This window comes from Haliotis asinina, chromosome 2 (genome assembly GCF_037392515.1).
Source record: "Haliotis asinina isolate JCU_RB_2024 chromosome 2, JCU_Hal_asi_v2, whole genome shotgun sequence".
NCBI lineage: Eukaryota > Metazoa > Mollusca > Gastropoda > Lepetellida > Haliotidae > Haliotis > Haliotis asinina.
Genome location: NC_090281.1, coordinates 62,356,989 through 62,384,649, shown reverse-complemented (window position 1 = coordinate 62,384,649; position 27,661 = coordinate 62,356,989). Strand labels below are relative to the sequence as shown.

The window sequence follows — 27,661 nt, the reverse complement described above, 5'->3', positions numbered from 1 at the left end:
CGTGCAGTAAATCATGACATGCAGTCCTCGTAAATCTGACCACCTAATCCTGTAACGTTCTTCTTTAGCAATTGCAAGATAACCAGGCTACGGTCACATTAACCCCTTGATACGGATCGAACTGATTTACAAGTTACTAATCCCATTAATCGGCATAGCTGATCAAAGATTGCTTAATACACCGACAAATCCATATCACTAATATGGAGACAAACCGACTGTAAACTTCATACGAAAGTGGGCATATTATACCAACGAAGTCAAGGTCAATCTTAAGGGCATGAAAGCATAAATTTAAGGCAAGTCTCGCTGAGACTTCACTGTTATGTTATCATAGTGAATCGACTGTGATGCTAGTTTCAAATCATGTTTACTTGAAATCTGCATCTATTGCATATTCTTACAATATCCACTGCATGTAAAACATACAGCAAACACCAAAGGGCAAAAACACAACAACAGAGCACGTCTGACGTGAAATCTAACACATATCTTGTGGGCATTCAGATGCAACCTGAACTGCTGTTTTTCTGTGTGTATAAACGTTAGCGAGCAGACAGTCTATAGTATTTCTCCGCCTGCGCTTGTAGTGTGCCTCATCTTCGATTGGTGTGTGTCTGTGTGGTGTGACAGAGAGAGGGAGAATGTGTGTGAGTATGTGTGTGACTGACTTTGGTAGTCGGTGGACACGCTATCATCATCTGAGTTAAAGTGCCTGCATCAACAGTTCTCATTAAAGTATCTCAAACAGGTTGTGGAGTTCATCGAATCCGGGTTTTTTGGTGTAACGAGCAAAGAAAACCTATAACATATCTACAGCCAAATAAAGAACATTCACCCCGGATCTACCATATATTCACAACAGTGCTTCATTGTATGGACAGATTCCTACCAACGTCTTGAAGTCCGCAATATCAGTTGCCAGAAGTGATGAATTTAACCAACGACATCCATGTCATTCTTCAGCTGCACATCTTTGGACATATGTATGCGTGTGTTTTCGTGATGTGGTCACACCTTCACATTTCTTAACATCACGTGACTATTGGCAATGAACGCGTGCTTCTGCTGACGGCAACAGCGTCCGCCATGACGTGTTGTCTGTACAAATCCCAGTCTGCTTGAATTTGGAGTTTGTCCTGTAAAGCTGCCTCCCTTGGATAGCGTCGCGCCATTTCCTGCACAGATCTGCGCACATTGTCCGTGGCGTACTTTAGGAAGATCCTCTTCGACAATAGCACCACCTCGGCGCCCCGACTCACCTGCGGGAAGACAGGACCATGTTACAGCAACTAGGCGTTTTTAGGCAGTAGATCTAGTTAGCGTATTTCTGATTACTCGTTAGACAGGCAATGGTCAAGTTTTTTTCTGAGAACATTTGTGTGCGTGAGTTCAGTTTTACGTTGCTCTAAGAAATATCCCAGTTATATGACCTGTAATAATCGTGCCTGGACCAGACAGTCCAGAAGTCAACACAATGATTATCCATCGAGGCAATTGTCAACCAAGTCAGCGAGACTGAACACCCGATTCCGTCTGTAGTCTCTTAAGACAAGCATGGGCTAGTGAAAATCAGTTCTAACCATATCTTCACGGGTAGAACAATATTCACACACGATCAGTGTGCTACAACTTAAGCTTGTATCTTGCTTTTGTCAAGTTCATACTCTGTTGTGATCACGAGTTCGATTACCTCCCATGGAAACCAAATACAGCTGGCAGCCTTTGCCAATGTCTACTCATGTCGGGCGTTTCTTATATGGCCATTAAGAACGTAAAGTGAAATTTATGTAGGTCGGTCGGTTGAAACCTCGACGCCAAAGTCGACCAGATAGAATGTATACCCACCAATGACATTTCGGGAATATCCTCTTTGCTGTTTTTTCGATCAGTATCCAGGGTCTCCATTCCCTGCAGTACAAGCACATTTAAACATCTACGATCAAACCTGGACAGTAGGAGAACCTAGTTGTTAAAGGGTCGCTGTTCTTTACATTGTTCGATGTGTGAAGCTTATACTGGTGTGTTTCCTTATAGCTGTATTACTGTTAAAAGCGATGTAAAATAATATTCAGTCACCCCCATCCTCAAAGCACCACTTCATTAATATCAATCAATTTCCATCAAATAATTTAATCTTACAAGTAACGTAAATATTAGTACATATTGTGAGCTCGAGTTTTGCCATTGTTTTTCTAGGCTCTCATAGCGCTCAGATAGTCGTAAGTTAATGATAGTGTATGACACCTACGACTATCTTAACGTTAAGAGAGCTTTGAAAATCTTGTCCCAGATGAACAAACATGCAAGGTCTGTTTGCATGAACGATATTACTTCACGCCTCATTAAGATTTTACAGCTACGTGATGTCGGTGAACAGTTGATCAGGAAAATGTGCTGCTGATTGCCAGGAAAATTGTCGTGCTCACTGAAGTAAAATGGAAACCAGGTCACACATTGTGACGCTCCGATCTTCTACACAGTGGATCGAATCTAACTCTGAATTCCAAGGAGAGTCAGTACGGTGGACGGTATCCAAAACACACCTTGGATGATTGGACTGATGTGGACATGTTGTGAAATGGAGTCTTGTTTTACATGCTACCTTCCGTTTACATGTATCAACTGTAATTGTCAACTTCTATGATCGAATAATACTGCAAACTGCCGGTACCTAGTGTGTGTTATTGAAACCATCAAGATATCATTGAATAGGTGAATAAATTTCAACGATAAGATCTACCCAACCCACTCCGACCCACCTTCTACCCAAACCTGTCCTAAAGATATCAAGCATTCTAAAAGAAAACCTATTGGCATATTTCCTCTTACAGCCAGAATAACGGACTAGAGAGGCCAGTTCACGTGGTCTGCCTTTAAGGTTATTGACTAAAGAAAGCGTGTTGACGCTGGGTCTTTGAGGACGTGTTTTGTCTGACTTACAAAGATGTCCTTGGACTGTAGAACATCGACCTTGACAAACACTTGGTTCTGCTGGCGTCCACTCTTGTAATGTTCCGATGTCTGACTTGACTCTCGCCCCGGGGTCAGCAGCTGTAGGACACTCGTAGATGTCGGCAGCATCTGCATCAGTGAGATACGTATTGCACATTTGTCAGACACCTGTTAAGCAGCACCAAGATAAAACCACAAATGGACATGACGATTTTGATATTTATTGAACCGTGATTATATATACGACATGCAATTTTAAATCCCTTATGTTAAGGTAAATATTGGCCATATCAAAGTTACAAGACTACTTAAACATGCCATAATTTACTGATTTCAAAATCGTGGACACTACCGCGTAGTATGTTATATCTTATTGTTGTTTAACAAGGCAACCACATTTCCATTTGTATAATGGTTATCTGTGAAAACAGTCCAGTAACTGATAATATGTCCTTCACGTTGACATGCATATATCCAGTGACGCAGTTGGGATACGATGACATGCGTCAACCAGCCAGTCAACAGAAGGTACACCCAATCCCGATAGTCGGGACAAGCATGCATATCTGAAAACCAATCTTAACCCGTACCTTCAGAGGGATAATATTATTAATTCATGAAAGAGATTTCTTCTTAATTACAACTGTGATATGTACATTGTGTCCTATCTATTTCGCCAACACTCTTTCCAAGCATACTAATCTGAAACCATGCTCATTACATGTAAACCGCGGGGAATAAGACCACATACGTCCATGTTTGAAGGTGGATAAAAATATTAATTGTTTGAAGGTAACATGGTTGCATATGGCGACTGTTTCCGGGCGGCAACGTTAATAATACTGAACCTTCTTTCACCCTGCAGTTTAGTTAAGATCCAATACCTCTGTATCTTAAGATTTCCCATCTCATTAAGAAATAATACAAAAAATGACCTCTGACTCAGCCAAGCGAATGATACACAACTCCACACGTTCTACCAACACACGCAAGCAGCAGAATAGAAGGAAGATGAGACCTGTTCAGCGGTGACACCTACACCAGAATGTTTGGTGAGATAGACTTCCGATATCCTTGGTTTGGACACGCCTGGCTGACCGCGTTGTTTGGTGGTAGGCACTGGCTGGATCCGAGACGGAAGGTCCTCCTGCGTGACAAAGACATACCTGCCTGGATCCTTGTGAGGACCTGCCGGTCCGTGGGGTAGGACAGTGGGAGGGGTGAGATGGGTGGGGGAATTCGAATCTGGCTCACAAATTGTCTGAGGGAAAATTATGACAATTATTTTCAATGTTTAGAAACAGTTTAAATGGAGACATCTGAGTGTGGATATGTAAGTTTCGATGTCTCAACATTAACTGCGTAAGAAAACAATGACAAAGACATATATTCAACCAACAGTTACGTACTGAAATCTTTTAATATTATACAAGAACGATATATCGTTAGAAAATAAACATTTTGATAACGAAAGAAAATATCATTAAATCATGTAATTACAATTTCGACCTTTACCGAAATTCTGATGTTTCGAGAAATTATATGTGTGATATTGTTGGCTGTAATTCTGAGGAGTTCACTCGTAAACGCGGACTCATGTGTACGATTATCAAACTAAATATTTTGCTTAATATCTTGGTCAAATCCATTCAGTGTGGAATATAATGAATGAAAAGATAGAAGAAGCATTTGCCTAGTCATAAATCCCGACCCAAATACCTACAGCAAGGACACCGGATTTGGGACATCAAATATCTAAGTAGTCCTTATCACAAACTGTAGTTACATACGAGATAGGCACGTCTAGCCAGGCACTATGCTGCTCTATATATGCAGAGAGTTTACCGTTTCCCAACTGCCGTTCATAAACTGTCATAAGCTGCTCTGTTAGTCAAAGGCGGAGACTATTGGTCGACCGTTAGAAACGTCAGTGCGTGAGAGCTATTGTGTTTCAGGTCTTTGAATGGCACTTAGAAGTGATACACATAACTAGTTTTTATGGATGGCAGCTTCGTTATTGTGATGAACGTTTCGAAGCATGTCTTTACTCCTTTTTGTCTTCTTTTTTACGAGGGACACAACGTTTCAGAGTAACTCTAGCTGTTTTGTTGTGTTTTTCATCGCAATGCTGCATCTGCGACTGACCGATAATCGTAAGCTTTCGTTATTATTCGGAGGTTCTTCCTCGATGACATACACATATAAACATCCGATCATTACTTCAAATGACGATCCTGTTTTCTTTAAAGTTTAGAGTCTTGACAGGTATAACAGCTGATGACAACGACGAGCTGTGGGATACGGTACCTGCAGCCATCAATGCCCAGAGTCTATAAGGACCAGCCAGGCAGCAACACTACTACAGCTTTACTCACCCTCCTGATGCCGTCGTAGTAGGTCTTCATTGACTCCAGCACTTCCCGGCTCACCACGTGTCTGTGACGTCGCCTCTTGTCCACCCCTGAGTCCACCCGAGACGAGGCTACGACACACGACAGTGAAACCTTCTTTATATTCACATCCTTCATAATCATAAAGAATCCCTGAAGTTTTGGTATCCACCAGGGATTCATTAAGGAAATGGAATCTTATTTCCCGTATGGCTAAACTGGCACAGAATTTCAAGAACTGCATTATCTCGACATCCAAACCAAATAATTCTTCTGCACGAAAGTTTGGAAAAGACCTACGTTCAAAGTATATATTTCAAATGAAAGATTTAACTACGAGTCAGAATGCAGAATGCAAAATAACCAGGTACACTTCACTGACCATTTGACTCAGTGTATACTCGGCGAGCTATACCGGAGACGGAAATGTGATGAAATCCGGAACGAAGCTTCTGCCTAGGGGTATAAAGGATTTATATTTACGTATAAGGAGATGTAATACCCATGATAACCCGTGAAGATCTGGGTTAGAGTTGGTCTTCAGCAATCCACATGCTTTTAATAAAATGGAACTAACGGGGTTATGTGGTCAGGCTGGCTCATTTGGTTGACACATGTCATCCTTTCCCAACTGCGTGGATAGATGCTTATCATGCTGATCATTGCATTGCCTGGTCCAGACATTATTTCCTTCGCGTCGTCATATAGCTGGGGTATTGCTGAGTGGTGCGTTACAACACACACACGACCAAACAGATACACTCCATAATCCAGGATGGTTCTGAACGCCTACATATACAAGTGATAATAGGAGCATTTGTACAGCGTTGACTTCCACCGCACAAGGACAAAGCTCAAAGCGCTGACAACTACAATCGGGTTTTATTACCCCGGATAACCCCAGCTGCATATGAGGCTCTAATCGGTTAATAGTCATATGACTCATTTTCTGCTGGATGAACCTGGGGCAGTTGTGAATAAAAACTCACTTGTCTGAGGCAAAAACCACATGTATCACATGTGCTTCGTGGGGCAGGACTGAGGTCCTAGAAACTGTCAGAAATCAAGCTGCCAAATACTGTCACCTGTCCAAGGACACTCCGTGCCCAGCGTTAAGGTCAACTGATTTGTGACCTGAGGTTTACACCTATAACCACACACAAATGTGACATAGTCGTATTACTCTACATCAGGGATCTGACGCCGCGCTCTACGGGAGTTTACAATCTGGATTTGATCCAGCTCTATCGTTTAGCTGGAATTATGTTAAAGGTGGGCTTCCAAAGTTTTACCTCACGTAGTAGTACTAATATTTCCTACCCATACCTGTTTCGCCTGAGCTGAGTGTAGGAAGGATGACGTCATACAGAGGATTGAGATGCTTCCGCTGATCCCTCGGACCACGCCCCTTCACCGCGTGCAAGCGTTTGATGGCTTCACAGGAGCCCTGTGGATAGGAAGATGATTATTATTATATTCATATATATTTCAACATAATAAAAACAACTTCACTCCTTTGTCCATGAAATGTCGCCATTCAGGCAAAATCACGTGCATAACCTATAACCTGACAAATATACACCTGTAAAAATGTCTCTTATAACTAGTCTTTCTTTCTTCACTTGGTTTAATCTTTTCTTTCAGAAACAATACTGTCGATGATGAAAAGGATATTAAAAATTTAATTATTAAACAATTCCAGCACGGTATACGTAGATATGGTCTGGTGAAATCGAAATGAAAATATTACTTGATCTATCACATTTATCACTTTGTCATTGGTGAACCATACCATCCATCAGATTACTAGGTTTTGACAGTTTACATGAATATGTTCACGTTTATTAGTGAACTAAATACGATATTATAAGGAATGCAATCAAAAAGGACATTCGATGCAATTCCTGAGAAAAAGTTGTGTTTATACATCTTAGCACTATTACGTATTACTAATCATATTACTCACAGATTTGACAAAGTAGAGCCATTCACTGGAACTGCCATTGTCTGTGATAAGAGTACCTCGCCTACCCAACAAACAGCATCGTCACATCATTCTATCATATATAATCGTGCATGGAAACAAATATAGACTGGCTGCTATAGACTAAATTTAAAAGCACCCTTTCACTTCATTACGATACACCACACCAGATCAGAGAGGCTCCCACTTTCTGTGATGTCTGAGAGAACTGATTATACACATTCATTGACCAATGCCCAGTAAATATGGTATGTTGGCACTAACGTATCCTTTTTGAAGATATAAGTCTACATGTCTTTTTGTATTTCTTCTGTTTTTTCCCATCTCCAGAACGCCCTTGATTTTCATTTCGACGTGGAATAATAAAATGTTGTCTCGTTTCGTTTTCCCTTTGACATAAACGCCCTGATGGCATAAAATTACCTCTACCACTGCACAGTCAAAACAACCAGTGATCTGTGTCTACATAAACAAAACTATTGTTTTCGAAGCAAAGCGAGTTGATCTACGGCGTGAATTAATATGAAACAATTACCACGCGATCTTTCATGAGACAAGTGACACATTAGATGTATTTGAAATTTGTATAAAGTTTCGCCCGCCGGTCTATTGCTGGCTGAAACTGGAAATGAGAGACGAACGAAGCTATGGATGATCTTATGTATAGAACACTATATACTATACAGCAATACAACAATCGGTAGTTTGACTAAGGTATCCATCCATTCAGTGTGCAGGCTTAAGATATGAGAAGGATCGGAATATGTTTTCTCAAGCAACCATTAACATGATGTGGTTGGCAACTAATTAATTAAAATTTCACCAGACCTTAAAGGACAATTTAACTTGACATCGGATTCAATATGGCTGGTATTTGGGGCAATATATAATACATGCAGCTAGCTAAAGATATATTTGTTCCTTATCCGTAAAGCACTAGCGATCCCCTACACAACCGCCCGGCATGACAGACATTACTTGAAGTAGTGCAGGAGGCAAGTCCCGGGCTCTGTCTTCAGCATCCCTATAGGCCAGTGCTTCATGACTGGGATCTGTCTGAAACATACGTCAGACATCGTATTAGAAATATACGATATAGAAAAGCAGGTTTTCCCAATACTTGGATATTTTTCATATTCCCGATATTGTTAGTCCCGCTAAAAGCAATGTAATGTGTTAACACATTCGGATAAAAGGAAGATTATTTGTTAACAAGAAGCAGCTGCTTTAAAAAGTAATTGAACAATACACTCAAAACACGTATACGCTCTAATTGTTCTCCCTTAACAAACCGCTGCTATATAGCTGGAATATTGCTGGATGCGCCGTTAAACAGCACAACAAACAAACCCAACCTTTCAGAATGGAAATATTCAGATATATATAAAAGGACATTATACATGTGTTATATAATTCATATACTTATTTGCATCTTTAAGAATTTCAGTTCTAAAATGTACAATTTGACTAAAAAATTACTTTTAAGCTGTTTCACGACTTTCAACGTGTTACATTGTTCAGACTTGAGTGACAAGATCTTCTTACCTGAGAAACTTAATGTGATCCGCTTCTTCATTGGGGTCGTCGGCGTTCATGAAGATGGTTAGGAAGTCGGTCTTGCTGATAACCAGCAGCTCCATAGAAGTGGCGCTCTCAACTGTGGCTGTTCGTGGAGAGTCGAAAATGAGGCTCACTTCCTGCAAAGACATGACGTAGGAGATTAAGTTTTGTTCAGCAGACATTTCAGCCCAGCCGTCTGTCCAGACTCATAGCAGCGTACAAGTTGCGGATTACTTTAACAGGCGGACTGGCACCGGTATTGTAAGAACAGGATCATACGTTTATCGCATTACGTAGTCTTATAGTAACTCATGTCACGCGTTATTATTGGAGTATTTAACCAATTAAACGAACTACAATGACAAGAATCTGATGTACTTTCAATATTTCGGTTATAAACATGTAAGTCATTAGTATGGTCTACTGATTACAATAAGAAGCAGAAGGGTTTCGGCGATCCTAGCACAATCAGGATGATAATGTTCACCATCAGCTCCAGGTCTACAGGCATCCCCGACAGCAACTGACTTTCATCTGAAGCTGCTTGAGGACTAGCTCTTGCTCTTTCTTAAACTGGACTAGGGTCCATCCAGGTAGCAAAAGTAATGTGAGTCCCTTTGGTCCCTAGTATGGTGATCTACCTTCAGTTGTTGGTGATCTATAGCCTATTTCCATATTATGTATTGTCAAAATTGTGCTGTTAGTTTTATCTTCATACACTAGTTTTAAATTCGAATTGTGATGCTAGTTGTTTTACCGTACCTTGACGACGGGTTTTATAATTTATACATATTCTTTGTAATCATGTTTGTTTTCGTCACGATATGGCTGAAATATTGTCGATGTGAAGTTAAATTATAACTCACTCACTCACTCACTCACTCACTCACTCACTCACTCATTCTTACACTGGATATTCAACCTTTTATGGAATCTGTTTATGCATTATACAGCATGAAAACGTGCAGTCAATTTATGTTGTACAACAACTGCAATATGTTTGTGGTGATTGTATTATTATTTAGCCTTAGTTGATTTTAGAATAAATTGTAAAAAAATAAAACCACATCCCATCTGTTTGTTGTTTCTTGGTGTCACATCGAGTTCTTTTTCTGACTGATTTCCGGTTAACCACTGTACAACTTTGGAACAACATTGTGAGAAAAGTTAATTACTTGAATGTCTGGCCAAGTCTTGCATTGCGTAAATTGTGCATAAATTGTGCATAATTACGAAAATGCAACCCGATGAAAGTCATCGAGACTAAACCAGACAACACGGTGGTTGATACCATGAGCACATGAACCGCGCCACAAAGATACAAAGACACTTTTAGTAATTGTAGTCAGCATCCATTTCAGTAGGACATGTCTGTAATGGAATGAGAAATGTCTCACCCCAAAGCTCTGACCCCGTGTCAATCTTGCTACAGTTGATATCGCTTGTTCCCCGCTTTCAGACACTTTAACCATTTTCTTTACGTATGCTGCAAAATGCAGAAATATTTTGAGCAATTACATGTTTAAACAATACCATTGGGCACATTTCAATGCAACTTACTCCGACAGTTAGTTCTCAGGACACATCAATACACGTTCTCGTCAGGATGGAGAGTGTCAGGGCTTTAAACCCATGAGCTTCCAGTTATCTAAAACATATGGGTTTCATTTTCTTGTAGGATCGACTCACACTTCTGGTGAGATCACTACTGGACTACAGTCACTATTTATACCAGTGATTCCTGACGAATATGGAAAGAATTCTGTCACTGTAATGAACCGCCTTAAGTTGAATCTCTTCCAAAAGACACAGCCAAAAAACAAATGCACCTTCAGTGTAGACCCTTTGGGTGGATATGTCATAGCTCTAACAAACGTCAGGCTATCCAAGAGATTTCCTCGGTAATATTCGAGGGTTTGAGGACGCAGAAGTCAGGTCTGCTTGTCTGAATACTGCGCTCCCACGTAGCGATATGTAATGGGGTTGAACGTCCCTAAACATTTCATGCAGTTGGCAATCATGATGGAGTATAGGACCGCATCCGTTTTGGTTTCAACGGCGCGAAAAAAATACACAGATAAAAATATTAACTCACCCGCCCCTGACAGTATGAAGTAGAAACACTCGGGATAATGACCCTGTCTGATTATTACTTTCTTGGCTTCCACCCTGAAACGTAAATGCGTGGCTTTGTGACGTCATATCTCACTCAGTGGTTGCTTGAGTGGCGCCCTCTATCTTGTTCTACTTGACACAGAATGTCGAGGATGAAATGTGTTACATTTATCTGTTTTGCGTTCACGTGACCGTAGACAATAGTCACACAATACTTTTTGTGGCTCGAGATATGTTCACTGAGTATATCCACTGTGATTCAGTATGAGTGAGTGAGTTAAGTTTAACAATATAATTGCAACAATATCAGGAGTCCCTACGTATTCATCACTCCCCGTACAAGCATCACGTGAATGTATTACCATGTACAGTGTTTTTCTTACCTCTGGTACCACGCCACCAGACAGAGCCGCTCCTGCGTCCTTAGAGGATACTCGGAGAGAGACTGGAGAGTTTGAAGACCGTGAAGCACCTGAGAAGACAAAGAAAATATTAACATTTTGTCCAGGATTCGCCAAGATTCCAATGTTTTGCTTTCCCTTTTGCTAGCGTTAAAATATACCAACGTCGTTTTCTACGCGTCAAGTTTACGTGTAACTACATTTAAAACATCACTCCATATTTTCCGGACGTTGTGTTGGCTGATGTCGCTCTCTAAGAAATAGATCTAACTTTTATTCAAAAGCTCTAAAAAAAGGAATTAAAGCAGTACAACACAACCCATAACAAAAGTCCCCATACCTGTTGGAGCATCTCTGGAGTTCGGGCTGCAGGGGTGAGGGAGAGGTAGTGCCGTACATCCGCGCTTAAGGATATCTTCAGAAGAAGAGACAGAATGAAAAGTATTATAAACGAAAACATAAAATCTATAACTCTTTTGTTTCTTGTTTCAAGGGTACAAGGTTTTTCATACTGCCAACGGTAAAAATATTGCCTTCAAATAGTCTATGTTCCACTTCTAACTAAAACAGCAGTTTTTGCAAACATCATTACTCACAAACAAAATCCGTATTTCATACAAATATTAAATAATCAAGGTAGCAGTAAGATTGGACCAAATTAACCAGTTGGTAACTGGGTGGGTCGAGTATTGACAGTTGGAGTTCCAGACGGTTGTCAAGGACGTGCGGCCAAACATGCAAACGGACCTACAGTCAGAAATAATAACATAATCAACGCCATTTGAACGACAGTTTTCAAATGTCACCTCGCAGCTCCAAAACGTTCAGTTCAAAACACACCATCCACACCCGGCAGTCACTGTGACGAGTTGTCCCCTTTTAAAGTACAGGAATGCTATAAATGAGACCATCCTGATTTTGATTGTCAGAGGAGATGTGCAGTGTGTCAAAAACGTTATGTCAACATGTAGCATAAGAAAACGCCATTCTCGAATGTGCCACAGATTTCGTGCTATGTGAAGATATGAAAACTGTTCATGCACTTGATACACGTAGCATAATAGTGACTTACATTTACAGAGATTAGGCGACTAAATGTATGGTTTAGCCACAGTTTATCGAGTGATTTTGTTTCATCTCGTCATATGGTATATACTTTCTTTTGCACAACCAGCTTACCTGTAATAACACACTTGGCAGTAATATACCTTGTAGAATTAATGCAAAATGGATTGTTAAAAACAGAGCGATTTCGTGACGGTTCTCTATGCTCCTCTGACTTAAATAACGGAGGTTTTTGTCGGCATACTGAAAGTGAGCAAGGAACGGGTTGTCACTGATTGTACCTCCTTATTCGCCTTGTAGTGGTTCTTGTCGAAACTAAGCCCTGAATCCTTCAGACCCCTAGGCTGTGCTGTCGACTCCTGCATCTCCACGGCTACGTCGGCGAAGGTCTTCAGCTCTTGCTCCCAGTTCAGATGATCCTTGCTTAAACAGGCCCATAATGAGTGTCAGTCAGTCAATAGGTTTTGGCGGTGCTTTTGATATTATTCAAGCTATGGAAAATCAATTTAATGTTTAACGAAAAACCCAAAGCCATATATCTCGGATATTTACTATTTAATAGACCCAACAAGAACGGATATGGTGCTCGAAAACCTAGAAATATATTCAAACCGGTTTCTCACCACGCCCTACCAGAACGAGTATGGTGCTAATGAACCTAGAAATATATTCGAACAGGTTTGTAAGCAAGTCCTTCCATAATGGCTATGGTTCTAGTAAACCTAGAAATGTATTCGAACCGGTTTCTAACCAAACCCTTCCAGAACGAATGTAGTGCTGATGAACCTAGAAAATATATTCGAATCGGTTTCTAACCAAATCCTACCAAAACAAGTATGGTGCTAGTAAACGTAGAAATATATTCGAAGCAGTTTCTAACAAAACCATACCAGAATGACTATATAGTGGAATGGGACAAGTAAACCTAGAAATATGTTCGAACCGGTTTGTAACCAAACCCTTCCAGAACGAGTATGGTGTTGTTTATTCTAGGAATATATTCCAACCGGTTCCTAACCAACCATTATAGGTTTCTGCACACGCAAAGCCTTATTACGTCGTAGAAATGAGTGAATGCTGTATTACGCCGTAATCAACCATATTCCACTTCCGGGCCAGAGGACAGACTAAGGGGATTTCATGTTTATATGATATTGTCAAACCGTGCTTCTGAACAACATCGCCATCCGTTGTAGGAAAGTCTAGGTATGAGGAATGACTGTCATTGATGACATATTTAAGATGACATACAAATGGTAGATAGTGTAACATTCCATTAAATAACAAACTGAGTAAATATTACGATGATGTAATTGACGAGTAAAAGATGAGTTGCATGTGTCTTCTTCAAAACTGAAACACTGAAGGGATTTTGATAATTATAGAAAATGCATTCATGTTGTGTTTTGTCAAACCAGTATTGAATACATCCTGGTTTACAAAGGTAGGCATTACTACTTTCGTAACCGTCCAAACCAGCGTTTACAATCATAGTGTGGTCACAATAACTCCACACTTCGGCATGACAAATACTTAACTTAACATAAAACTGCAGGCAATACATCATGGAATTTCTCTATGACAAGCCCCTGTTATCATATATACCATACATACCATAAATCTGTACTTCTCCATGACAAGCTCTTATTGTCATATATTACAGACTATAAATCTGTACTTCTCCACGACAAGCCCTTATTGTCATATATTACACACCACAAATTTGTTCTTCTCCATGACAAGCCCCTATTGGCATATATTACACACCATAAATCAGCACTCCTCCATCGCAAGGCCTTATTGTCATATATTACACACCATAAGTCTGCACTTCAGCGTGACAAACTCATATTGTCATATATTACACACCATAAATCTGTACTTCTCCATCACAAACCCTTAATGTCTTAAAAACACCCCATATTTGCAGTATGATATACATTTAAAAAATTGTACTTCTCCCTGACAACCCTTTATTGTCATACGCACTATTACTCCGCACTATTCCATTGCAAGCCCATATTGCCATTTGTTAGACGATATAACGGTTACCATGGTTACACTATAACCCAGTAGGTGTCCATGAAACTCTTACTCGACCTAGGTTACACACTACACACACTGTTTGACCTCGAGAGGGTAGATCGCTTTGTAATTAATGCAAACATAGACGTTTGACGTTAAAGTTTAGATACGGCTCCAGATACTTTGACCTGGCATTGAATGCCGTGCATTTATTGGCGCCAGGTGAACAGAGCTGCTCTCAAGCAATCTGAAGACAATCTTGTAGCTTGGGCTTTGGCGACTAATCGCTGGGTGATTGAGTGGAGTTGCGGGCTAATTATATCGAATGGTCTTGCCACTACTGTTCCACAGACGTGATGAATTAGGGCTCCTGCGGATTGCATGTAAACAAAAAGGAGGCTTAGTGAGCTGAATGTTCTTAATATAGATACTCATGATGTTGGCTGGAGACAATGTGTTGTGTATGTATCTGTTACAGTCAAGTTGTGAAAACAGTCATTTCGTGAAATGAGTAAGGCGGGGTGTGGGGGAGGGAGAGTAGCCATATCGCGTTACTTTGTGTAAGAACAATCAACATACTTCAGTCATATCATGACATTTCACTTAGTGACTTAATCAACAAAAGTGGATCAAAATTTCAACATTACTTATTGTCACTAAGAGCTAAAACTATTGTAGCAGCAAGGGTTGTGCTTCAGCCTGGCTTTGAAAAATTTACACCTGTTTGTTTGTCCGCAGTAGCCACACACACCTCACACGGTATCCTCCCATGTGTTACACGTGCCAGTTGTTACACACCCCTATACTCATAAGATCACAGTAATGTTACCTGTTACCGATTAGTGAAGAATGGGATAGTCCATACTCTTACAGATATAGAGGGAGAAAGCAACACATTTGATTAGCATCACATAATATTTAGTACATTTTATATGTATTTGTTTGCAAATTTATACAACTCAACAGATAGATTTCACAAAACAAAAGTCCCAAACAAGTTTAACAGAGCTGCACCGAAGTCGACCTGAGAGAGTTTGACTCGGTCTCCGGACTCGATCTTGAAGATGACGATGATGAACCTGTAGATGTTTGGTTAGTCGTGTGGCAAAATCCGGTTTTGTCTGTAGTGGAAGCTGTCGATAGTTGTTTGTGCGCTGTCCTCGTCCGGTGGCGGTTCTATGAGTGCATTTGAAATCAGGCGTTGTCACTGAAGTCTACTGAATGAGGGTTGTCAGGAGTTGAGTTCATGGATTCCAACCACGTCTCGTGGACCAGATCTATTGGAAGGGGTGGAAGTGCTGCAGCACGTCGAATCCAATTCTGAACACTGATCATGATGCCATCCACGTTTTGTGTCTTGCGCCATATGGATTGAATGAAAAGAAAGAAACATCCCTTGATCTCGGCATTGCAAAACTCCGCTTCAACAGCCTGGATAGTTGCAAGTTGAAGGCCTGAACCTTGGATGGAGCAAAGTCTCTGCAACTTCTCGTGGGCATGGATCTTGTGTAAACTGAAAAAATCATCTGTAAGTTGTCACCTCTCTGCCCGGAAGCAGTACGTACACCGGGACGTAGGCAGAATTGCCAGCTCAATCATGGACGATATACACCTGATCCCAAGGCGCAGGGCAAGATGTGAAAATATCGCCCATGTAGATGGTGTCTGACCTTGCAGGTCTCAACAATGCATCGCCATTGCTGATATTTGTGTCGTGTTGTGGGCTTGTAGAGGAATCCTTTAGAAGAAGAAATCATCTCAAGATAAAAAGGTAAACATTAAATGCTTAACTGCTTGCTCTGCATCCCTTCGATCCAACTGACAGTTAAGCTGCTTCAATATAAATTCTTATTAGTAGTTTGGGCTAGTCCAATATTGCTGTAACAATATAGCAGTAATTAACCCCCAACCTGGTAACAACTTGTTGTGTAACAACTGGTCATATCAGAGTGTGTAACAACTGGCATGTGTAACAAATGGGAGACTACCCCTCACAAACCACTTTCCACCGCACATAGATGAAAAGAAAATTCATGAAATGACTGAAGTGCATTGACTGTTGTTACACAATCTGACTGTAACATATCCATGACCAGTTTCTCGCTTCCTTCAGATGCGTGAGTTTCACTAAGTGGTTAACGTCTACAACATGCGGATGTCCTCAACGCAATCTGTGTTTTTGTACCGGCTAAGGGATCTTCGAGGGAGGACGTACGAGTATATTAAGGGAATAATCTTTTACACGCAACTCTTGTTTCCGGGTAATACGATCTTCGTTTTTGAACTGGCTATGGGATCTTCACAAGAGGACGTACTAATATGATAAGAAAATAATCTTATACACGCACAACTTCTGTTTCCGGGTAAAACTATCATTGTTTTTGCACTGAGTATTGGTTTTCAGGGTATCAGGGTACCTTAAATGGGCTTGATGTGTGGAGTGAGGGCTAACATGGGTTCCTTATTCGATCAAAAGATTGAGTGTAAGTGTACGCATGTTTCCTTTACAGCCGGTTAAGGTTTTGTAATTCAAAGGTGTGATGATTGTGAAGTGGTATAATGGTTATATTTAGGGGTATGCTTGGCTTGTGTTGGTTTGGAATGTTTAAATAGGTTCGGAGATTCTACAGTTATGGCGTTTTTTGTAATGTTCTTGTTCGGTTGGGGGGAAATGACAACTTTCCTAAGGGATTAAGGGGATCTCTTCTCTGTTATTGTGTATCAAATGGTTTTGTTGTGCTATGGTTTTAGTCTAGTTTACTTCTTTCCTGCAAGGGTGTGATGACGTGTACAAAATGGAAAGCTTTTCGATGATTGGATGGAAGCCTGATTGCACGTCAGTGCCATTCTTTCATTCAGTTAAGACTCATACGTGCATCATTTTCGTATTTCCGATAAGCAATAACACAGTTCTTCACCTGACATCATACAAGCTCCAAAAGAACGTGTAACCGTCATTTAATAGCTTTGTTCTTGTATTTCGATGAACACACTATTCTGAAATAATCTTACTTGTGATACAAAGACGGGTTTGATAGCAATCACAACGGATGGACTACGTAGAAAATGACGCAATCAAAGCCTATGACTGCAATGTCACGCAGAACTGTACGCTAGGAAACGATTGTCGGAAGCACGTAGAACATAAGACGACAGGGTTCACGCTAACAGTACACCAATATAACAACAGAGGAAAGAACAGAGACAAATCACACTGATTATAACTATACCGTTTAGTTTGCATTATCGCTGTTAAGGAGGAACGTATTTGTTATTGCTAGCATTATCTGCAATAACATCTGACTCGTGCGATTATTGGCGAGAACTGATTAGTGCAACTTAGTACGTTTGCCATTGTGGTCCAACAATGCCTCGCCTGTTTGTGCGTACTGATCTGAGTTGAATTGTTGTAGAAGTCCAAAACTTGAGTTGATAGAATCTAAAGAAATTTATAACATTTCGCAAATATATTTCGTGGTTCGCATTTAAGGAATAGTATTTTTGTTACTAATGATATGGTACTGTAAATTATTGTAGAGCTTTCTCATTTGTGTTAATAGAATCTTATATTTACAAAAGATTCGAAGAACATATTTCATGATATACATTTCTAAAACGTGTGTGTGTGTCTGTCTGTCTGTGTGTGTCTGTGTGTGTGTCTCTGTGTGTGTGTGTCTCTCTCTGTGTGTGTGTGTGTGTGTGTGTGTGTGTGTGTGTGTGTGTGTGTGTGTGTGTGTGTGTGTGTGTGTGTGTGTGTGTGTGTGTGTCTGTCTGTCTGTCTGGTTGGCTGGCTGACTGACCGCTTGTGTGGCTCATCCATGGTATGAAAATACGCATATACATATTACTGGTGCAGACATTAATTACATGCATACTCACGTAAACACATAGTTGAGCCATTTAATGGCAATCAGCAAAATTCGGGCTTGTTTCCTGAATAACATGCGAGCCTACAATGAAAACAAGAAACTGAATCAGAGACATGTTCATATATCTCCATGTTTTAATCAGTCTTGTGAAAAAACAAAGATCACTCTGGTATGCGGTTGTATTGTTTTAAAGGAAGGAGACACTTTTGATCAAAGCAAATGATATTTTCTCTCGAAATTACATTATTTGTATCACACTTAGGGTACCAATACATTACATCGTTCTCAGTAATACACCAGCTTAATTACGGCGGTCTTAATCCAGTGGTTGACATCATATGCCCTTAAGACACGATGACATTCATGAGCCAAGTGAAAGGCTCTGAACATCCCATCCCTCTAGTCGCACCTTACCACAAGCATGAGGAGTTGAGAACATCACTAACCTTGATCAATGTGGTGGTTAGTATTAAATCTATAAATAAAATTGACTGGTATTGGTGTTCTATATACATACGACAACATTTATGTCTTCCGTGAATAAATGGAAAACCGGAATGCTTGTCCGATCTGTGGTGCCTCAGATTACGTGAATAAAAGAGGTATATAATTTTATCAGAGAGGTTACATGACTTGAAAACAATGGAATGTGTTACCTCGCCTGGCGCTTTGAATCTTGAAGGTCTTTCCCTTCGTCCAAAGTTATGTGTTGTTAAATGTTTGTCACAATTGATGTCTGTTCTGGAACCCTTGTTCACAAAAGACCGGAACTTCTTTTCGATGGTGTAAACATTTTGCCTCAGACGCAACAACCGAGCAAACCTATCACCAGGTAGATTGAGACTTTCGCTTATCTTGCTCCTTGATTTACGAATCGCATCCTGAGTTTTAGGATCGTTTACCATCATGAACAAGTCGTTTTGCCACAAACACGGATAACTTTCAAACTCCGGGAGTTGACTGTCTCGCCTGAGGCTGCGCCAGCCCTCAACTGGCGACTCTGCTCTAATCAATGCGATGCTCCGTTTTCGCTGTAAAGAGTTTTTCGGTTGCCGTGGGGAACTGTCGTCTGCTCCGCATGTGGAATGTCTGACAGCGGATTCGATCACTCCATCGATTTTCTTTTCGATGTCTGCGAAAATGCCGTACTTCGGAAGACCTTGGAGCTTTTCTTTCATAAGAGTTTGTGCCAGGTAAAAGAATTTATCTTCTCCAGTAGGCTTAATACACTTACGGGAGTATTGTTTGCATAGAACCTTTACGACCTTTTTCATTTTGGCCTTCAGTGGGGAATCATTTTGCGCCAGATTTTGTTGTTCCATGGCCGATGTTAATTCCATGCTTTCTTATCTGATGAAAATCTTTTGATTCACTTAGCGTATCCTTTAATCATGATAACAAAATATGTCTTTATTTTGGCCATCTTCTGATAAGAAGTGGTCAATGTGTTAATCGGCTTGCAGCACCGTATGCATTCCTTCGCTCTGGTCCCATATGCCTGTAAGAACATGAAAAACAATATGAGAACAGGTGACAGTAATTACGAGTGATTATTTCCGATCAGCTTCAAGCAATTTATGTGTATACATGTCTCACAGTGGTGCTTTCAGGCAACACATTTGAAGTTTTAAGGCAACAGTTCAGCCTAGTAATGTTTTCATAGCGTCTGGAAGTTTGTGTCTCAATTGTAACTTTTAAGCGTACTTTCTTTTCCCTAGAGGGCTTGAGTGAGTGAGTGAGTGAGTGAGTTGAGTTTTACGCCGCACTCAGCAATATTACAGCTATATGGCGGCGGTCTGTAAATAATCGAGTCTGGACCAGACAATCCAGTGATCAACAACATGAGGATCGATCTGCGCAATTGGGAACCGATGACATGCGTCAACCAAGTCAGCGAGCCTGACCACCCGATTCCGTTAGTCGCCTCTTACGACAAGCTGAGTCGCCTTTTATGGCAAACATGGGTTGCTGAAGGCCTATTCTACCCCGGGACCTTCACGGGTCTAGAGGGCTTGAAGTACATAGAACAAGTCTATGAGCGTGAAGGTTCATATTGTTAGAAGACGCAGTTAGGAGTGCCTTGGCTATGTGTATATCGCCGCGGTCAGGTCGACTCCAGGTAAACGCATGAAATTGGTTGATTGGTGATTTATGTCAAATGCCGTATGACGGTTATTTTTTTGTTTCCATACGAAATTCGAACACATGCTCTCAGAGTCAGGCACCTAAACCACAGGGGATTGTTTATGTTTCATTTGACCACTTTCTACATGGTACTGTGTATTCATAGTAGATTCTAAGTAACGATCTCAAAATTAGCTCAAAACAGGCTTGTTAGGAACCATTAAGTTGCGTTGAAATGACGCAAGACGACAGCTAGGGTAAAGTGATAAGGTATCAAATATACATCACAAAACTTAGCTTTAATTCAAAATGTGTTTCAAAATTCCATATTTTTTATATATAGCGTGTATGATACAAACGGAATACATAATATATAATAGAATATAATAGAATATCAGTTAAAAGGTTAAAAATACCATGTTGTGCCCCTTCTTACTACAAATTTCAGATTACTAATATGATTATATCCTCGTCTGATCTTTGTGTTCTGCCTACATATTCAGACAGACAGACCGACAAATATTTTAATTCAGTGATGTAGGCCACAGGTCCATAATATAAACAAAATGCAAACACAAATAATTCATACATGCTTAATATAGGTGACGGTTGAAATTCAAGATAAACCATTTTTAATGGTGGATTTACTTGGTCATTTTAATTCAGTGGTGAAGAATGTATTTAATGATTTTGGGTTTTTTATGTTCTAATAGGTAATAAAACGCACAAAGGTTTCAATTGTTGGAGGTTGAGCCTAGTGGTTTGTGAAAGACTTCTTTCCTATTTCCCAATATGTAGCACAGATAAGTACGACATGACGTTCCTCTCCAAAATGTTTAAGCGAACAGGGTGGCAGTAAAAACAGAGACACTGATGATACGTTGTATTTGTGTGACAGCCGGTTTCCACTGCTAGTCTAATGTTGTTACAGCGGAACATGGTTATAACTTTACTTTGATATGGTAGGAGGTCAATGGATAAGTTGTACTCAATGTTAAGTAAATATTTAAACTGAGAATATATATATACATTTAGATGAAGCGTCAAGCAACGAAATTTGCTTCCCAGTACCTCACTTCCAACTATGCTTTGTTTAGACTGACTGTGGCTGCGTTTGGTAGTTTATGCTCATTGTTCATACCATACCTGACTGGTATGTTGTGTTACATAGAGTCACAGACATAAACCAGGGGCTATATGATATGTAAACAAGTCAACGACTTAAAAACTTACTGTTTTCTGAAATATAGTAAAATACATTTCTACGTGTAACCATATTGCCATGGGTTTGCCATGGGTTAATTTCACACGGAATCATTCTATGATGATCACATACAAAACTCTATTCTCTGAAAGATGTGAGCTGTGTTGGGACTTGTTTAATCAGAAGGTGGACATGACATTTTGTATAGAAATACAAAAGTAGTATAATATTGTCCAAGGGAGTCCGTTTGGGTATCTCTCTGGTGGTAGTTCAGGGTGGTTGACGGAGGGAATCATTGAGGCTTGTTGACATGGTCTTGAAGGATGGCGTTGAAAGTTGTTGTATTCATAATTACATGAACTTTACTGGTTCTGGTTGTTGTCGAGGATTTTGTGAAGCTTGCTGGCCGTGGGTGCAGTGTCGTTGATGGTAGTCGGGGCGCCTGTCTTCTCCATTCTTCCGCCAAGATGGCGGCTGGCGTTAAATTGGCGCTGCTCTTGTCTACCACCATCTCTGAACTACCGGTTGCTTTGCTGCGAGTTAGGGTATGCGACTTGTTGTCGTAGAGTAAACCATTTCAATAAATTTCTTTAAAACCACATTTATTCAAATGATCTATTTGTTTCAATATATGTCCAAAGTGCACCGAAATTCTACCCCCTTTGACCATGTAATGTATTCAGCAAACATTCGGCGTTTGCTTTTTTATCCTTTATTCTCAAACGCTATCAATAGATGTCAATTAACACCTCCGTACGTCGGGGAATCTTACGTATGTACACGTGCATAGGTCAGGGACGTGGTCCTGTGTATAAAATCTGGCTGATATGGTCAGGGAAACCAGCCACGGAGACCAAGCAAAAAGACCAGTCAGGGAAAGGAGAGAAGCGAACGGACTGTGAGGCTAGTCGGGGTGTCGCCGTCGCCGTCGCCGTCGCCGTCGCCGTCGCCGTCGCCTCACCAACGACAATGACGACGATGAAGAATCGCCGTCCGACATGTGAATGTCTGCTTAAGTGACAGAGCTGGTCTCCACATCGGGAACACTGGCCACTCGGTCCTGGTGTGGGTTCTGTCACGTAATTACCATTTTATATGTACAATTTTCGCCACCATTCGACCAAACAATAATAAAACATTGCTGCTGCTGTCTTCATCTCTGCCACTGACTCTTGTCTTCCCTCCGTCAACCATCCTAACTACCATCCGAGAGCTACCCAAACGGACGCTCTTGGACATGTATTGAAACAAATAGATCATCTGAATAGATGAACTTTTAAAGAAGCGTACTGAAATGGTTTACTCCATGACAATATATTGAACTTGTTTAATGCAAGCTCTCCACACTAATAACCAGGGATGTAAAGATACATTGAACTATCGACACAATTGTTGAGTCTCCCATAGCAAGCAATCGATGGTAGAAACAAAAACAAACATCGATGCATCAATAGTATATGTGACTATCGATCATTTCGTGTTTGAATTCCGTTAATAAAAGCGGAGCACAAAATACAGGAAGTACCAGATTCGAGTTATCGGCTCGCTATGTTTTAACGGTCACTTGATATGGGTTTAAAGTACTCGTTTCTTATAAAAAAGACTGAAACTACTTCAACTTGTACTTATTTCATATCAACTATACATTAATTTGAGAAATGACTTCAAATGAGTCTACTCCATTATGAAGAAACTATTGTTGTCACAACAGACTAGCGCTATCGCAATAGTATCCTGCAATAGACTAGCGCTATCGCAATAGTTGTTTTCCCCCTCAGCAGTCACCCCTACTAATAACGATAACATTTCTAGTTGTTTGCCTTACCCATAGTGATGTACGTCACTTTCTTTTTCACCCCTATATACTTACTATCTTAGTGATACGACCTTCTTTGGTGTTTGCTAACTGCGCGCAAAGATCGTTTATATGAATGGGGACTTTGAGATCTTCATGCTCATACACATTTTTATGTATCTAAAGCAGTGTAGTCGATATCATTACAGTTCTGTCATTCAGTCAGTATGTAATATTGTTAAGGTATAAATCGCTTTTCCTTTTACTACTTTTCACAACTTACATGTAGAAAACATGAACCTCATATTATTGATTGCGTAACCATTTGATATGAGATTCATCGGAATAACACCATATACTGGTGCCTTGAGTGTTAAATATGGAGTGTTAAGTAGTAAATATACAAAACACATTCACATACGTTAAAAGAAGTGTATCTTCGAATTCACACCAACACGTATGGCATATTTGGCGGTAATTTGGTACCTACTGTTGTATGTTAAAGTCATAACATCAATTAATGTAACATTTCACATGTGTTGAAAATATAATATCTTTCAACCCTCGCCAAATTAAAAAGAAATATAGTAACAATGATTATTCACACATTAGGATATTAGTTTGATCGAAAGGAATGTTCAGTTTTATCTGAGAATCACAGTAACATTCAACGTGCGTGAAATTGCAGCACTTGTTTTCACTTATGTCTGGATCCCAGGACGTGGACCGAATGTATAATCTCGAAAACTACCAAGCAACAAGAACACAGATGTCTGGCCCATTTCTGGAAGTAAATATCGTAGGCAGATAAATTCACATTTCACAAAGCCTCCTTGTGTAGTAAAAACTGAATCTGCAGTAGGACTTCTCGTCGTTTCGTTCTGTATTGTACTTCCCAACGTCTAAAATGCCTCTCAAAGACATTGTCTGCAGTATTTGCTGATTAAGAAATGATTCATCCTGAATTGTTTTGTGGGGTGGTGGTGTGGGGAGGAAGGGGGGATGATAACTCCATATATATTCATATGCACTTGAACACACTGATGAGCAAAATGTTTACACTGGTCCTGTGTGGACAATCGTGGTCCAAACCAACAACAAAAAATTGCAAAGTAATCAATAAGTCAAGTGTTGTCTTCGCAATAACTGGAATATTTATATATGTCATATATAACAGTTGTATATATTAACACGATCCTAATTGAACAGCTATATCTTGATGCTCTTGCAAGTTCATATACAGAGTACAGAGGATGCGTGGAGAGAAACGGTACTCACGATTTCTACTCTTCTACTCCCCTGTGCAGTATTTACTGAGGGAGTGTACACTAAAGACAGCTTTCATCTGCTGTCCGACCAATCGCGCCACACGTAGAGACGAACGCTGTCTAATTGCAATTTCGTAGACTTGCCGTCAAAGCGTAAGGATTTATCTTCGTAAAAGCACAAGGTGTTTAATCCGGATTTCGGGAGCACAAGTCCTTGACAACAAGTTAAGTAAATCTCTATGTCCAGGTTAATCGATATGTTCGTTTCTTTTATACTCACTAATAGCGAAACAGATTAGTAATCCATCGGTGGAAATAAATAGGGACATCTGTAGACCAGGCCAGGGGTTAATCCAGTGGAAAATGTGCATTGTGCTTATCACATATACGTTTTTGTCGTCCTGGATAAACCCTGACATTATAGCGGCCAGTTGTCTGGTGATAAGACAAGCCACTATATCGCGTTGTGAATTTGTAAAACCTTTGTTACACATTCATTCCTCCCTTCTGCGATGTTTGAATCAGTCCTACTTTTTATTACTTAACATACAAGTAGAATCTATATGGTCTTTGAATGACATCTAGAAGTCATACACATTAGGAAGGTAGTGTTTCATGCATGTCAGCTTGTTTATTATGAGGAACACTGTCGTTTATTTGACTGACCCATAATAAAGTAGCTCACATTCATTAAAAAATATCTCTTTCATATACGTTTAGATGGTGTACACTACTGGTATACATGTTGAGACTTATATATTAGTGTAATGTTGGGATAGGGAAGGCATTTCCTGTTGGTATTTCTGGGTGGAGGACTATCATTTATCTATGTTTAGAAAAGAAAAACCAGATCAGTACGTAGCGTAAGTGACACTGTTGGTAATTAAGCGGATTGGTTTAAGAGAGGCCAGTGCGGGAACACTTCACTATCTCAGGGGCCACTCTGGGATGGGTCGTTAATAAGCCGTGTCAAACTCAGGGGCCACTGGTCACTCCGGGCTTAAGGGTACTAAGGATCACCGAACACATATGTATGGTTACATTGAAGATGAATATCTCCTCTAACTTTGGAGAAGCCACTACAAATCTTATGTAGACGAATTACACGAGGGTCATGCATCAAATTGGTGAAAAAAGTGTGTAAATGTCGTGCATGTGAATAGCTGCGTTTTGTGTAAAGTTTTGTTACGAGTTCGCAAATCTTCACTCAATTTCACCTTTTCATGAACTCATAACTATAATCTTTCCAACGTTACGAGTTTGTTTTACAACACATCAGTTCATACAAACAGTATGAATATTTTGCAACATCCAGTTTAGAATAGTTGCCTGAAGCAATTTTTTCACTACTGAGTCTAAACTTGTGATGGATCGTATGGATTACAGTATGGATTAAATGATTTGGCCCTTCTTTGGTTTAGTTCCTACTTATCAAATAGGACTCAGTCTGTTGCTGTTCATGTGGTGTACCACAGGGTTCAGTTCTCGGTCTTGTATTGTTCTCTTTGTATAACAAAGAAATCGGTGACCTGCTAACCATCGTCTTTATGCCGATGATACTCAGCTGTTTGATGGTATTGTTAGGGGCTGTGACAACATTTCTGTCCAAATTGGTTCGTGGATGTTCATTAACAAACTATATGAACACAAGACGGGGGTCATAATTGCTGGCACAAGTAGCATGTGACCAAAATCACAACATGATCAGCTGAACGTTGGCAACATGGTCATTCAGCCTTGTCCATATGTCAGAAACTTTGTGTTCTAATCCTGTCTGACCTATCCACGAAGAATCACATTTGGATTTATGCAGAGAATGTTACTTCCATCTCAGTAACATAGGACAGATCAGACATCTCTTGACACAGGATGCTACGGTTGCCATGGTGAGATTCTCTCACGACTTGATTGCTACAGCAGCTTGTTGGTTGCAGCTTCAGAAGAGTCTGTCCAGAACGAATTCAGATCACAGCTGGCCGCATAGTTTCTCTCAACCAAAGCACTGCCACATCACTTCCGTCCTGATTTCTCTTCACTGGTTGTCTATTGAAGCTCGTACTGACTATAAGATCCTTACACTTACTTATCAGTCCATTCATGGTATTGCACATGTGTATCTTCAAGAACTCCTCTCTCGTTACATGCCACCAAGAACTATCCGTTCATCCGGCTAATTTGCTCTGTGTACCAAAGAGGAGCCTTACATCATTTGGCAACAGGCCTTACCAGTTAACATGACATGGCATCTGTCAAATGGAATTCCGCCCCTGATGAACTTAAGCTGTTTTCATCCCTTGAAGATTTCAAGCATCGTCTCAAAACGTTTCTCTTAAAAAAATTCTTTTAATGGACTTCAATAACGCCTTATTATTGTTTGCGCTAAAAGCATGCCTAGGCCTGGTGTGGAGTTTGGTGCTGTATAAATGGACACAATCCTAAGCATACTAAACAAGACAAAAACTTTGATTTTGTTGGTAAATCGTTACTTACAGAAAGGTTCATAAACTGATCTGTATATTACACGAGGAAACGTGGTAAAATATAAGGTGTAAGGGTTACTGAATTATGATATAAAACAGTGGGTTAGTTTTAGGCTGCTTTCAGCAATATTCAACCAATATCATTGAGGTGGACACCAGAAATGGGCTTCACACACTGTACCCATGTGGAGAGTGGAGCCATGGCTTTTCGATGTGGTGAGCGAAGGCTTTAAAGGGGCACTGATCCAGAGCGAATGATGTTTCTCGCTTACAGACAGACAGGTTTTATTCACCAGATAAGGCCCAGTACCCAAAGTACAACTGAAGTTGCTAAAAAATAACTATTGGTCACGCGGCATGAACTTATGGTTTTACATGTGATTTACGGAAGGACATCAACTGTTACATGAAAATGGCAACAGATTT

At 40.2% G+C, this 27,661-nt stretch overlaps 1 protein-coding gene across 2 annotated transcripts; it reads right to left on the bottom strand.

Moving 5' to 3' along the window:
- Positions 1-839: 839 nt before the first annotated feature.
- On the bottom strand, positions 840-19,862 carry LOC137272771 (cyclic nucleotide-binding domain-containing protein 2-like). 2 transcript variants are annotated; one of them, XM_067805162.1, is made up of 16 exons: positions 19,021-19,862; positions 18,375-18,445; positions 12,752-12,893; positions 11,746-11,820; positions 11,388-11,476; positions 10,985-11,058; positions 10,287-10,375; positions 8,875-9,026; positions 8,308-8,385; positions 7,312-7,372; positions 6,672-6,792; positions 5,331-5,437; positions 3,995-4,102; positions 2,944-3,084; positions 1,849-1,911; positions 840-1,262 (listed from the first exon to the last, which is right to left on the bottom strand). In XM_067805162.1, exons 1-16 carry the CDS (start codon positions 19,702-19,704, stop codon positions 1,035-1,037), a joined length of 2,283 nt encoding a protein of 760 aa, XP_067661263.1. In that variant the 5' UTR covers positions 19,705-19,862; the 3' UTR covers positions 840-1,034. The 2 variants fall into 2 exon arrangements, with proteins under 2 accessions (XP_067661263.1, XP_067661262.1); XM_067805161.1 differs by having other exon boundaries at positions 3,995-4,216; positions 19,021-19,686.
- Positions 19,863-27,661: the final 7,799 nt, after the last annotated feature.

Coding starts and splice junctions, on each gene's coding strand:
- LOC137272771 (XM_067805161.1), bottom strand. CDS start 19,686: ATGGAACAACAAAATCTGGCGCAAAATGATTCCCCACTGAAGGCCAAA. Junction 7,373..8,307: donor TGCCTCCTGCACTACTTCAA/GTAATGTCTGTC, acceptor TTTGTTGGGTAG/GCGAGGTACTCTTATCACAG. Junction 6,793..7,311: donor GGCTCTACTTTGTCAAATCT/GTGAGTAATATG, acceptor TCCTATCCACAG/GGCTCCTGTGAAGCCATCAA.